This window comes from Populus trichocarpa, chromosome 9, assembly GCF_000002775.5.
Source record: "Populus trichocarpa isolate Nisqually-1 chromosome 9, P.trichocarpa_v4.1, whole genome shotgun sequence".
In the NCBI taxonomy this organism is placed as follows: domain Eukaryota; kingdom Viridiplantae; phylum Streptophyta; class Magnoliopsida; order Malpighiales; family Salicaceae; genus Populus; species Populus trichocarpa.
Genome location: NC_037293.2, coordinates 4,039,360 through 4,053,830, shown reverse-complemented (window position 1 = coordinate 4,053,830; position 14,471 = coordinate 4,039,360). Strand labels below are relative to the sequence as shown.

The following is a 14,471-nucleotide window of genomic DNA, read 5'->3' as shown; positions in this document are numbered from 1 at the left end:
TATTTTTCTTAAATTAAATTAAATGCAAAAATATTATTTATACAAATCCATTTATCAATACAAATATGCAAAACTATATAGAAATAATAACAAAGAAAAAAACCATATAAGAAAAGGAAAAAAAACAAAAAAGAGAAAAGAGAAAAGAGAAAAGAGAAAAAAAAGATAAGAAAGGAAAGGAATCCAAGAAAACAATAATAAAAAAAAGAGTAGAAAAGAATAAAAAGTAAGAAAGAGAAATAAAAAAAAGAGGAAATACCTAGAAATTCTTTACTAAGGCACCGTTTGTTTTTGGGTGCCACCGCAAAGCATTTTTTAATGCTGCGGTTGCACCTCATTAACAAACGGTGTCTTGAAAACACACTCTTTTTTGCACAAGCCAAACACACCCTAGGTTTGGCACATATAGCAAGTATTTTCTTCTACTCCCACGAGAGCCGCCGCACTCTGCCCTCTTCGCCGAACCCCTTTGTCTCTCCATCACAATTCCGACCATCAAACACCACCAGCAGATCCGAAAAAGCGGCTGCAGCGGCCTATACCCGGCAAAACATCACGGCATCGCGCCTCCAGCAGCCACATTCACTCGCCATCGCACACCACCATTGATTGTTTGAAGCAGAGTACAGAATAATGGGTCGAAAAATTGGTGGATTATTTTTTAACACAAAGAAACGTAGAATTGCCGCGAAACCTTGCATGCAGGAGATGATATCATTTCTGAGTTGCTTGTCACAAAACCAGATGAATGATGAAAGATGTCTTCACAGCAAGGAACTTTTGAAAACCTGTTTGGATGATGAGGTAAGTGACGATGCAATATTTGTATATTATTATTGTATAATAGGCTTATAGTTAATTTTTCTGCAGAATGTTTTCTATGCTTTTAATGAGAAATCATTTTCTGATAGTGTGGTTTTTCTATTTTCAAAAGATTGAATTTAAAATCTTATGGATTTTGACCACCACTGTGCAGACCGCGAAAAGCAAAAAGAAAGGGGGGAGCATGAATTACCACTTACAGAGGCTTAACAAGAAAATGAAGTAAGTTTTTAGATTGACATTTCAAACTTGAGATTCTTCCCTTGAGACGATTAGCATTTGAAGAAAATCGTTTCGGTGTTGAGCAAGACAATTGTTTTATGCATTAAGCTTTGTGGCTGGGGATTTTTCAATAAATTTTCTATCAATAGGGAAGCAGAGAATCAAGATGACATTTACTGTGCAATGTAAAACTTTTGATGTATTGCTTGCCCATAGAAATCAGAGTTTGAAATGTTTTCTGATACTTCAATTTGAACCCTTGATGATATAGTTACGGTAACGAGAATCTTTCTCAGTCGTTACAGATGATCACCATGCATAAGTAGGATTTACTGTGAATGTAGCAATAACATTTAAAATGGCGATCTAAAGAGTTTTCTGAGATCTTAAATGATGGATCGCTTTCACACTTGTTAACCTGAATTGACCTTATTTTGTCACTTCCAGATTCTTCCCATAGTTTTCTTAAGGCCATTGCAGCATCACTTCAATTGAATTTTAGATGTTGTAGTTGTTACCTTTTAAGCTTGCACAATGTACTAACTTTCCTTCGTATACTCTTAGACACGAATTTCCATTTCTTAGGCTTTCTCTGAGAACCTAAGCTACTTGCTACATCAACATTCACAGAATTAGAACTCTTGATTTTAGAGAGATTAATTGGTATGATTGAGAAATTTGTAGATGCCAAGTTTTGGGTTGGTCTATGTCCAAACTGGGGAGTATATTAGTTACTGTATTGTGCTGCTTTGGAAGATAAAAAGCTGGAAAGTCGAATCACAATAGTCAGCTGTAATTCTAGGAAAGTTGGTTAAAACACACCATCAGGTTTCAATTGGAGCCTTAAAATATATTTATCGCTGCCCTAAGTTACATAATACACACAGGTTCCTTGCTATTGTAACCAGGATTGTATTCCCATCAGCTGCCAGAGATTAAGCCTTCCTAGAAAATTGTTTTTGGCTGTTTGCTGATATGATTCTCATAGAACTGTTGGATACAGCTCAGCTGTTTATCCAAATTTTTACTTTGAGAATGCATTTCTTGAGATAGTAGTGCTTTAGTTAGAGGCAGATAATATCAGGATACCAGTTAATATTGATGCTACAGTGACATCATACGCATATCCTCATCTTCAGTCTTTTGGCACTAACATCATTCTGCCGATTTAAACCAACATGCTTCCCGTATACCATGTCATTTTCACCCTAAATGTTTCATTGGAGTTAGGCTCATGTGCAGTTCACATGCCCAAGGTTTTAGTATGAATGGAAAATTTGGACGGGGGCTTTTTGGTTTACAATTAGAGATTGGGCGACTTATAGAGACTCCTTCCATTATTAGAGGACAGATTGAGCCATTAATAAAAGATCAATATTTTATGATGGAGAATGAAGCCTCTTTGATTATACTATCAAATCCAACAAATAGGCCTATAAAAGAGATGGATTAAGAGCGATTAAGAGCCTGTGTGGATGTCCATTTTTAGTATATACCTCGAGGAAAGAATTTCAAATCCAAAACCATGTGAATCGATCAGCTCTTGGCCACAATATGTTTATAGAGTTTAGAGTTTAAGTTTTATATAAAAAATAAACACACAATAGTTGGATTGATTGAATAGGAAGAATCTTGATCGACCAGTAGAGTTAAAGGTGTAGTGTAGTCGACCAGGTGATCAGGAGTCATGAGATAATTAGAAGGTTTAATTTTATTAAAAGCAGGAGTTCTTAAAAAAATAACTTCACAAAATAGCTAATCAGAGCAACCAAGCAACAAATTAGCTTAGTATTCAATTGGAAGTTAGCAGAGATAAAAAGGATTAGCTTAGGATTCGCATTGAAGTAAGTAAAAGAGAAGGTTAGTTTGTAAACAATGTACAACTCTACATATGTAATTTTGCACCTTTAATAAATCTATTTCTACTATAATTTTAAACAATTTCTACTCTTAAAATAGAAAATAGAAAGTACAAGGAGATTTAATAAATTTGTTTATGTGATAGATTTAGAGAATTTTTTTACTCTTAAATAGAAAAGTACAATAGACATGACTTTTTTTTTTCTATTGCCCGTCACTTTTGTTTCTGGTTAGCAACCAAATATTACTTATAAGATTGGAGTTATGTTTATAAACAATTTCTTTAATTCCTTTAGTTTATCTTTCTTTCTAGTACACTACTATTGTTGTTTGTATATTTATTTGCTTTATTTACAAGTTTTCTTTAATAATTCCCTGCAATTCCCTTTTCTTTCTTTTAATTTTAAAAAATAAAAAAATATTATTTAAATATATTTTTAAATAAAAAAATATTTTAGAAAACAACTACCAAAACCACCACTGGGGACAGCCTGGCCACATCGTGTTTGAAAGTGTTATTATGGTTGTTTTTCAAAATGTTTTTTATTCAAAAATGTATTAAAATAATTTTTTTTATTTTTAAAAAATTATTTTTGATATTAACACATCAAAATGAACCTGAAAATACTAAAAAAATATTAATTTAAAATAAATAAAAAATTTTAAAGTTTTTTTAAAATATTTTTAAAACACAAAAACAAAAAAAAAAATAATCTCGATAAATCAACCATCACATCCAAAACCCGGCAGCAAATCACAGCCTCTCAAGCTCTCTTATACGCTTCATTTCAAAATTTGAACGCTGCGAATTTACAGTATACAAATATTTTATTCATAACACGCTAGGCTAGGCTAGGCCCGCTAGTTTGTCCGGAAGGGTGAAAGCACTTCCCTAATCTTTGGATGCCTGAAGTGAAATCAATGGACTCGGAATAGGAGAGAGAGTGGTTAAAGCGAGGTCCAGGGAGGGAAAAATCTTTCCTCTCCCTCACTTTCCGGCAGTCATTTTACTTTACCTCTTTTTTTCAAACACATTGGAAATGACACGAGTATTTCTCCAAGTGATACGAAAATTACAAGTGGTCACATCAAACCTATCATTCTTCACTTTTCCACCCTAAATTAAGTAGCATTTCACATCTTAGATTGACATTGTAATGGAAAAATAATTCAGAAAATACTTTTTTTTAGTATTTGATTATATTATAACAAAATAAACTGGAATAATAATTTATTATTGTTTTATTTTTTTTAAAATTTATTAAAAGAATGATTATTAAATTCGTAGGTAAAAAAATTAAAGAGAAAATTAAAAAAAATCTAATTTTATAAATTATTTTAAATAAAATAAATTGTAATTAAAAAAATAAAAACTAACAAATAAAAAAAATTGAAAGATGATGAAAAAAATCAATTTTATAAATAACTCAAATAATATAAATAGTAATAAAAAAATAGGGATGAAATTTGATATATAAAAAAGTTCAATTAAAAAAAACAATCTAAATTTTGACAACTTTTAAAAAATATTTTTATTTAGAGTAAAAGTAATATTTTTTTGGAAATAAAATCAAATTTATTTTAATTGGAAAATATGTTTTTATTAATTTTTTTTAATAACAAACAAACCTATAAGAATTTAAAAATAATTTTTCAAAAATGGTACCAATAACTAAGAGATATGAATCTAATGCAATAGCGACAAAAGCAGTTGTCATGCAGGACCTGTAAGAAGGCAAAGATTTGCTTGATTCCTTTTTTTTTTTTTTTTTTTTTTATGTTGTGGTCACATGCCTACGCTATGCTGCAGGCGGAATGTGAAAGATTGATTGACGCCTTTTCAACTCAAGTTCCTTTTGTTTTCCAGGTGAAAGAGGAAACCAAGATTGGAGCCAAGAAGTATTCACAACGACTCATTTGCCGTGGTTAGAGTTTAGAATTAAAAAATTTATTTTTCATGTGTTATTAGATTTCAGCTCTGTAATTAATTGCTAATATTGATATCAGTGAAGGCTTACATGATTGTTAATTTTAGGATCCGTAAAAACTAATAGAGATACACGCAAGCTAACCTGGACATTCCATATAAAAAAAAATATTCACAACGCAAAAGAAAAATTCCATATGCTTGTGCGATGCAAATGCTAATATGCTAATGAAAGTTTATCTATCAGCATTCAGAAAAAAGAAACTGGAGGCTGAAGTTAATTCATTATACATTAGGCATAAGTGTAATAGCACAAGGTTCCAAAAATTGTGCCATCATTGGAGAGTCACTTCCCTGTAGTAACTCGAGGAAGCTAACATCCATAACAATGAAAGGCAGGTAGTTTGCAAAAGCAAGATAGCATTGATGCTATTTAAGTACGAAAAACATGTTCACGGAGAAGAAATCTAACCAAAACTGATTTTTTTTAATTAATATAAGTGTTTGGACTAAAAATAGTTTGTGCGCACCTCGACTAATCAGTTTAAAAAGGATGAGTGGATGTTGCATGTCTCAACTAAAAAAATAAGTTTTGGATTGGTATTAAAACAACATAACCTTGTGGGTGCCTAAGACATAACTGGCTATGTTTTGTCGTTGTAAGGGAGGTGTGTTTGAGATGAATGGATAATGCAAATGCATTTGAAAATACGAGGGAAATGCAAAGAATTCTAGGTGTTGTGTAGTAAAAAAAGCAGTACAATAAGAAAGAGACAAAATGAGATTGCATGTAGATATTTATAATTTAAAGCTTCTTAAGATTTGAACCAGTAAATAAAAATGAAAAGAAATAGTAAAAAAATAAGTATCAGAATGAACCGAGCCGAGTCAAACCGAAACAGCAAATACACCATCTGCGTAGGAGAAAAAAAATGGTTGATACACAAATCAAGCAAAACAGGAAAAAGGTGCGTGTGTGCTTAAACAAAGACGACAATCAAACAAAAAAATGTAATAAGTTCAATAACACATAAGATCCATAAACAATCTATAGGTGCAAGAAACTTCGAAGGATCAGCATAAAGTAATGCAAAGAATGGAAAAGACAAACATCGGATTAAAAGCACAAAAATCCTCAGTCAAGAATCCAAAAGAATACATTAATTAAAAGTAGAAAAGTAAATGAAAAAAATATCAAGGAACGAACTAATCACGCAGAAACAATAGTGAAAAGAAATGGGAAAAAAATATCAAGGAACAACACGTGTAAATAGCCACACCATAAACGAAGGGCTCAAGGGGAAAAAATGAAGGAACATTCCAGCAAAAAAGCAATGGAACGAAAACCTAATAACAAATAAAATCAAGCAACAAAAGAAGAAGAAGAAGATGGTTGTCCCATCATAGGAAAAAAGAAAACCAAACCTGGAAGGAAGAAGAGTCTAACAAGTAGCAGAAGAGTTCAGAGAACACCCAGCAACCAAAACCAAGAGAAGAACCAATAAGTGAAAAGGAAGCATGCATATTCCAGCAAACATAAACAGAAATTAAGCACATAGAGGACAAAGGAAAACCAACACATAAAATCTACATAGGAAAAACACTAAGCCTAAAAGGACATTGTCCTTTATTCGAAGAGCAATTCAGCTATTTAAAGTTAGGTTTGTTTGCTTACAAAGTCCATAAAAACCAAAAAAAAAAACTAAAAAAGGAGAAGAAAAGGCAAGAGCGAAGAACACAATCGACAAAAAAGCCACAAACCAATTCCTGGGAATTCAATTTAAAGTCAGTATATGTAGCTTAAAATTATCTTGCTATAGGCACACGTGGTTCTAGATAATTTGTTCTACTCATTTAGAGAAAGATTGATCCTCCCATCGACTTCAAAAACAGGAAAAACTAACTAAAATTAATCGGCATTACACATCAATGTTAAATACTTCTCCATCATTTATTGAACTGACAAATCATCTTGCCTGCGAGTATCCTAACACTGATATATAATAACTCACTCGTAATAGAAACCAAAAGGACAGGGCCAGCCCAACCTACCGGCGCGCCAATCCCAGCCACAAATACAGATTAGAGAGCCAAACCATAGTAGCTCATGTCCCAGAAGAACAACACAGAGAGCTAAACCACACCAGCTCCTATCCCAGAGAAACCTAAACAACCATTGCTTTGAAAACAAAAACAAAAGTGGAAGAGCAGAAGACAACTCCACGAATTCACAATGATTACTCTCATAGTGTACGGTAAATTAAAATGCCATACCTTTTAGTTTTTTTTTTTTTTTTGGTGAATGATCATCCTAATTCCAAGTAACTTTGTTCAAAATTCTAAGAAACATTATCTACGATTGCTCTCGAATTGCAGTATAAAAATCTCAAGTTAGCAAGGTTTTGTGTTGCCCCTTGTGGCATTTATTGCTTTGTTGTAAATTAGCCTAGGTTTTTGGCTAAACTCATACAGTCACCTTTGTGTTTTCCTCAATCCATCGGTCCAGTCCTTGTATATCTGATTTAATCCATTGAACGCCATGTTGTTGTATTTTTTTTTTTATTGCAGTCAATTGAGTCCACCATGTAATTCCATCCAATTAGTCTGTGGAGGGAGCTAAGGTAACATTTTCGGTACAAATACAGGCTACATAAGAACAAAAGGTTAAAAATAGTTAAAATTAAAAAAAAGAAAGAGATAATTTCTTGTTGAGATATTATATATATACTAAAATAAAACGTGTTTTCCTATAGAAATGGCAAAATTATAGATTTTGTCAACTGTTTATTGTAGCAGTGGCAAAATCATAGTTTTCTCTTTCTTTTTTTTTTTGAAAACAAGTTTTCCTTATTTTTTTCTTTTTATACTTAATTTTTTTTCTTTTTATACTTCACCTATTTATCACTATTTTTTTCTTATTATTTTTTTGTAATATATTTTTATTTTTTCCTTTTTTTTCTTTACATTTTTTTTGAAAAAAAAATATTATTTTTTATTTTTTACACTTTGAATATTTATGACTCTACAGTTGACTTATTTATACCATTTTTTTTTTATCTTTATTACTTTGTAATTTGTTTTTATTTTTTTCTTTACACTTTTTTTTGAAAAATTATTATAGAAAGACTAAGAAAATGATATTTCAATGTAGCAATTACAACATTGTTTTATTCTTCTACTACGTTGAAATTAGCTTAAGATCTTACATATTTTTATTAATATATATGATCTTTATTATATTTTATTATATATAAGTATCGACTTACATTTGTCACTCGATGTCAAAAAAACACATTAATTCTTTTAGGTTAAAAAAAAATTATTCAACCTACAATGAGACAAGTTGAATAAACACGTTAACACTTTGTTTTTTTTTTATATTTATTGGCACAAATGATTCTCGACATATTTAATTAAAAGCATGCATAGGTCTATTGGTTTATAATTAGATTTTAAAAAAATACATTTGAAAAACTTGTATATTTATTTGTTTTTTGTCAAAGCAATTATCTATCCTATGACGAATCACGAGTCAAATAATTAGAAAAATTCAAAAGGAAAATGATGGTGAGTCTATATGTGGGTCGACATAAATTTTTTCACCCCAGTCCATTTAATATAGTTATTGGATAGAAGTTATTTTTGGAATAAAAAGAAGTAACATTTTTTCTTGAATGTATTAAAAATGGACTCCCCATTTATTATTGTTATTATTATTATTATTATACTATATGTTAAAAGAAAGTGAAGAAAAATATTGTACATTTATTGTGGATATAAATTCATTGCATTGTGGACCACACTGTAGACATAGAGTATTTACATTATGAATGATACTGTAGCGCTATGGGGGCATTGTCTTTGCTATTTTTAGTAAAAAACATGTTGCTGGAGGGCATTGTCATTTCTGTTTTCTGTGTCGAAAGTTGTTGCGTCTCGCTTGACAGCCAGACCCAAATCGCTTACAAAAGTTGCTGGGTCTGGCTTGGTAGCCAGAGAACATGATAGAAGGCGAGGATCTGTCACAAATAAATCAATAATTTAGACCAAAATATATTAATACATGAGGTTCACAATCAAGCCAGGAAATATAAAAATTAATCCATACTAATATGTTGCAAGTACATGTAATAAAATTATACTAGAATATTATTGGGTCCTGCCGGAAGCTATTTGTGTGTTTGTTTTTGCATTTAAAAAGTATTTTTTAATTTAATTTAATTTTTTATGTTAAATTAATTTTTTATGATTTTGGATTGTTTTGATGTGTTGATATAAAAAATAAATCAAAAAATTTTAAATTTTTTTTTTCCGATACAATTCCAAACAAAAAAAACATTTTAAAAACAATCACTATTAAGATCCTCATCATCGAGTAACTGCATGATCATTAACAGAAGATCTTTATAGTGAGGAGTCATTCTCACAGTTGCACCAAATGACATGATAGAATGAGAGGATTTGTCACAAATAAATCAATAATTTAGACCAAAATATATTAATATAATGATGTCGGGTTCTATTGCTAGAAAAACCTAATAGTGTCAGGTCTTACCTTCACCAGGACCTAATAGCGTTAGGTGTGGCTGTCCAGAAAAAAACCTAGAAAAAATTTATTATTAAGTCATTGTAGAGCACAGCCCAATATGCTAATCTTTTTTTATCTCGTAGGATTTTCAATTTTTATAATGTATAAAGACAACCTCAATTGTTTTTCCAAGTATACTATTATTAACAATCTGACCAATTGGAGTTTTGATTGCTTGTGAAAATATGATTAATATTTTAAAAATAATAAATTGTTTAAAAATTTGTAATAATTCGTAATGCTTACGGTCTAGTAGACATCTCCAAGATAAGATGCTATTTTGAAGTGACAAAAGGGTTAATATGATATTTTGAATAGTCTAAGCGTCCTGCTTTACTTTTTCTTCGATGAATTTTAAGTTATTTAATCCGTTTTTTTTATTGGCATTACTTTATTGGTTTTGACTTTTTCGAGGATATCTAGGAATAGCTTTTACGGGAGAGAAGAGAGTTCCACTGGTTTTGGCTTTTCCACGAATTGTTTTCCTCCTCCTGTGGTGGTTCGGCCTTTCTATTTACAAGCTTACTTCAAATTTGCCCGGTCCCCACCTCAGGTTTCATTTTATTTTTTAAATGAACAATTTATTTATTTATTTATTTTGAGAAGCGACACCAAAAATTACCTGACAACCTCTTCTCCTATATGCATACGTGACTGTATTTCTCAGACAACAGCCTTCAGAATATCTGAAAGGCCAACAATAATCAATGGTGTTGAAGTGGGCTGTCCTGTCTAGATGACAACAGCCTTCAGAATATCTGACAAATTAGTAAAGAACAGGAACCTGGAACCATGAGTAATTTGATGTTACCAAGTTTGCGAGAAGGGAAGTAATTGGTTTTTTAAAGTAATTTTTATTTAAAATATATTAAAATAATATTTTATTTTTATTTTTTTAAAAAATATTTTTAATATAAACACATCAAAATAATCTGAAAACACTAAAAACATATTAATTTAAAATAAAAAATAAAAAATCTTTAAATTTTTTTAAAATATTTTTAAAACTTAAAATAAACAGACGCATGAATTGACTTGATCCCCAAGAGGGTTTGGTCTCACTCTCACATGGAACCATTCTACAATCTATACTGTCATTTGCACAAGTAAAACGCAACATGCCATTTTCCAATTTAAATCCTACACGCTAGAGCTCACTATATTTCCCCCCCGTTGACATTGCAAAATAAACGGTTTAAATTTAAAAAATTTTATTTAAAAATATTTTTTATATATTTTTAGATTATTTTGATATATTAAAATCATAAATAATTTTTTAAAAAAATTATTTAATGCATTTATAAATAAAAAATATTTTTAAAAATAATTATTACTACATTTCTAAACAGTTCTAATTTTAAAATTTCAAAATCTTTTGTCAGAGTGTTGAAAGGATTTAACGTCTTTTGTCAAGAGTGTTGAATTGAAAGTAATTAACACTTCTTTCTGGGGGCAACTTTCGGTCGAATCGCGTGACAACAATGACATTTCTTGTTGTTTAGGTAGAAGCTCATGAACCCTCCACCACTCCTCTCTACCCTATCACTTTCTGTTGAAGACTTGGCTACAGGAAAATTCAAATGGCTAGACGTTATCTTATGTTTCTTTTTCCCCTACCCTCCATGCCCTCATAAAGACTGGTAATTACTCGCCAAACATATATAATTTTGTTGGCATTGAGTGTACTATCATCATCGTCGTCGTCAATATCTTTACGAAAGCATGCTGCCTATGTTTCCTTCATTAAGATTTGTAGTTGATGATCACCCAGCATTTATAATCATGTTTCTTTGCCACTTTCTTGAAACCAAGAACTAGAAAGAGGGAATCTCAGAAGGGAGAGGGATAAAAAAAGGGTAAAATTCCGAATGTTTTTCTCAAAAAAAATAAATATAAAAGGAGTTACAAAAGAGAGTCGATAAAGGATTCAAATCCTAGAAAGAGTGAATGGAATGTCCAGAATGGAGGAGGACTACCTCTTATTATATAACTCAAAGCTTTGTAGACATTCTTGAGAAAAAACAAAAGGCCTGAAATGAGGAAGTTCATGAACCAAAAAGTTTAAAGTTTTCTATCCAACTTTCAAATATAGTACTTTTAAAACCTAAACTTGTAGCACAATGTCAATTAGCTGGACACCATTGTTTTTTTTTTTGTTTTTTTTATTATTAACGTAGATGTCTGGCTTAATTTGCGTGTACCTCGACTAATTTCATGGACTTTAAAGTTAACGACCATGTAAGCCTCCAATAACCATCATATTAACAACCACATGACTCGAATTTGAGACCACGGGAAAAACAAACTTTTTAATTCCAAACTCTTACCACTGATCACCTACTAGATGGTTAGCATTGTGTGATTTGTTTTCACACGTAAGTGTGCATATTTTTACATTCCTTCTTTCATACTTGACACAGGGCAGCATTTTGTTTGAGTTTCATGCATCAAAGACGCCTGAGAACTTCATCATATTCACATTGATCTTCAGTGCACATTAATCTTTTTGTCTCACCAAATCCAAGTCATAATTGAAATATTAGTATATCCATTTTTCTTTTCAGTGGATAGCTCATAGCTCAGTGGAGAACAAGCCCTTATCTCAGCTCTTATTTCTGGCCTAAATGACATTTGCCAGAAATTCAACTTATTTTAACAATTTTACCAACTAACCGAAGCCATGTGCAGAGATTGAAAGTGAGCATGAAAAGAAGCGAGAGTAGTGATTAGAGCACCATCTTGATCGAAGAATCACGGTGCCCGTTCGATAATGAGAATTGGTGGCCCAATCTACCATATGAATGATTTAGTTGACTGGAGACATGTATCATGACAGAAAACAGATTACCCCACCAGACACCCCACCAGACCTCACCAACAGCTGAACAGAACAGAAGTAAGCAGAAGCTGTCAGTTTGCCTTGGAATACTCAAGGTTCCATGCCTAACCAATATATTGCAGACTGGCAGTGGCTATTTATGGACGATCCAAATGAAATATGAACACAAAATTTTGAAATATACACAAACATTCACTTTGAAAATTGGTATCAGGTATAGAGTAGAAAACTTAGAATGCCTAAGGTAAGACTATTGCTTGACTTCTTGGAAAGTAATAAGAATAACTAAGCCTCATTTCATGTCAATTTAAAGAAAACTAAATTAATGCATAACGGGCTTCTTGTCCAGGGGTCTGAATGTCGTAGGGGAAGAAGCCAATGGGAGTACCTGAGAAGAACTTGAATGATATTGTGGTAGATGATGTAGAATTTCACTTTCTTTGTTCTTGCCAACAATAAAGCCTAGAAAAGACCCTTCTGTCTCTTCTGTTATCATCGTTGAATTAGATACTTTAATCTCTGATGAATCTTGAACAGAAACACAATTTTTAGATGCCCTTTTCTCGGCTTCTTCCATTAACCTTCTAAACAGTTTCGCCTCTGCATCCCTCAAGAACTTGAATCTTGGAGGCGGGGAAGATCTCAGCCGGCTAAGCTCTGCTTCCACTGATGATTCAAAGAGTGGATTGAATCCATGGTGATGATAAGAATCCAAAACATTGACAGGAGGGGATTTTAAACGTGGAGAAGCCAAAGGAGAAAGGAATGGGGTGTCAATAGTCACCATAAGATCACTCAAGCTTTTTGTCCTTGACCCCTTTCTGCTCCTATCGCCTCTGGACTTCACATCATCAGACTCCAAATCCTCCTTTGTTTCCTCTTTTATAGTGAAGAGAAATCTAGGTGGACCACAAAGGTTGTGCAGCCTCATGATCTCAGACTCTGCACTTTCTTCACCAAATGCTTTTATAAGCAAATCTTTGCTTGTGCCTAATTCTTGGTCTGGTTCTTGGCAAGGGGCTTCTGGATCTCTCACAACATCTTGAGTAATGTTACTTCTGAAAAAGGAGGGTTTTTTCCAGCAAATAAGATGAAAGAATCCCTTAGCATAGTTGCTGCTATAACCATCATCTTCTTCAACTTCTCTGTTGCTGATTCTCTTCTTCCACCATAGCAAGTAGTAAAGCTCTGCAACAATTGCTAAAAGAAGGCAGCCGAAGACTAGGCCTAAACCAATACCTAACTCACTGAAAGATGTCATGCTGGAATGCAAATTCACATCTCAATAACAACTAATCTTTGGTTGAATTTTGCTCAAGTTTTTCTCATCTGATATTCAACGTAAAATATCAGAATATTAAACAAATATAAATCCTTCTGTGTTCTATCAGAAGAACTTCCATGAGGAATTCACAAAGAACCAAAAACCCATCATAGCCAAAATAAAATAAAGGAAAAATGCAATACTACTTATGTTGGAAAACACCAAAAAAATTACTTAAAAGAAAAGGGAAACTCCTGGAGACTACCCAATTAATGAAATAAAAACCGTCCTCTGGTGAAGTGTTAGTCTCAAATCAGAAGCTAAGGCCTAAGAGCTCTCAACATGAACTAAAACAAGAATTATAGGTATCTGCTATAAAATACACGCCACAAAGGAGGGCAGAGAAAGCATTTTTTGCGAGTACAATAACTAATAGCAAACCCAAAACCAAAGATATGAGAAAGCATTACATGATTGATGGGATGGGAAAATCTTGTAAAATGTGTGTGGAATTTAGCTGGAGAGGCTATTCACATGGGTTTGCCATAAGATATGCATTAAATATTAAGCATAGACAGCAGTCAGGAAAGGAAAATAGAAAGAGGAAAGTGACTAAAAAGGTTAGAGTAAATTATTCTTTAGTACCCATCTCTTGAAACTTATTGCAACTTAGTCCTTTTTTGTCAAGAAAACCTACAATGTACTCTTTTAAATCCCAAATAACATTTAAGTTATTAGAGGAAAACCAATATAGTGGGGGTTTAGAGAAAAATGAAAACATTTCAGCAAGACAACGGTCGATGATAATCAAGGGATTAAGTTATAGATCTTCAAACATGAAGGACTAGGTTATAATACTTTAGAAAATTAAAGACTAAAGGATAATTGACTCAAAAGGCTAAGATTCTTGGTCCACATAAAAAATGAAGGGCGGTGATTGCAGCACCCA

The 14,471-nt window shown here is 32.1% G+C and overlaps 2 protein-coding genes across 2 annotated transcripts; one reads left to right on the top strand and one right to left on the bottom strand.

Moving 5' to 3' along the window:
* Nucleotides 1-332: 332 nt before the first annotated feature.
* On the top strand, nucleotides 333-1,294 carry LOC7488127 (uncharacterized). The gene is made up of 2 exons (XM_002313405.4): nucleotides 333-804; nucleotides 977-1,294. Exons 1-2 carry the CDS (start codon nucleotides 634-636, stop codon nucleotides 1,046-1,048), a joined length of 243 nt encoding a protein of 80 aa, XP_002313441.1. The 5' UTR covers nucleotides 333-633; the 3' UTR covers nucleotides 1,049-1,294.
* Nucleotides 1,295-12,333: 11,039 nt separating this feature from the next.
* Nucleotides 12,334-14,101, bottom strand: LOC7495096 (uncharacterized). Its single transcript, XM_002314154.4, has one exon. It carries the CDS (start codon nucleotides 13,517-13,519, stop codon nucleotides 12,581-12,583), a length of 939 nt encoding a protein of 312 aa, XP_002314190.1. The 5' UTR covers nucleotides 13,520-14,101; the 3' UTR covers nucleotides 12,334-12,580.
* Nucleotides 14,102-14,471: the final 370 nt, after the last annotated feature.

Excerpts from the sequence above, each read along its gene's own strand:
- LOC7488127 (XM_002313405.4), top strand. The coding sequence starts at position 634 with ATGGGTCGAAAAATTGGTGGATTATTTTTTAACACAAAGAAACGTAGA. Across the intron at positions 805-976 it reads AAACCTGTTTGGATGATGAG|ACCGCGAAAAGCAAAAAGAA; the intron begins GTAAGTGACGAT and ends ACCACTGTGCAG.
- LOC7495096 (XM_002314154.4), bottom strand. The coding sequence starts at position 13,519 with ATGACATCTTTCAGTGAGTTAGGTATTGGTTTAGGCCTAGTCTTCGGC.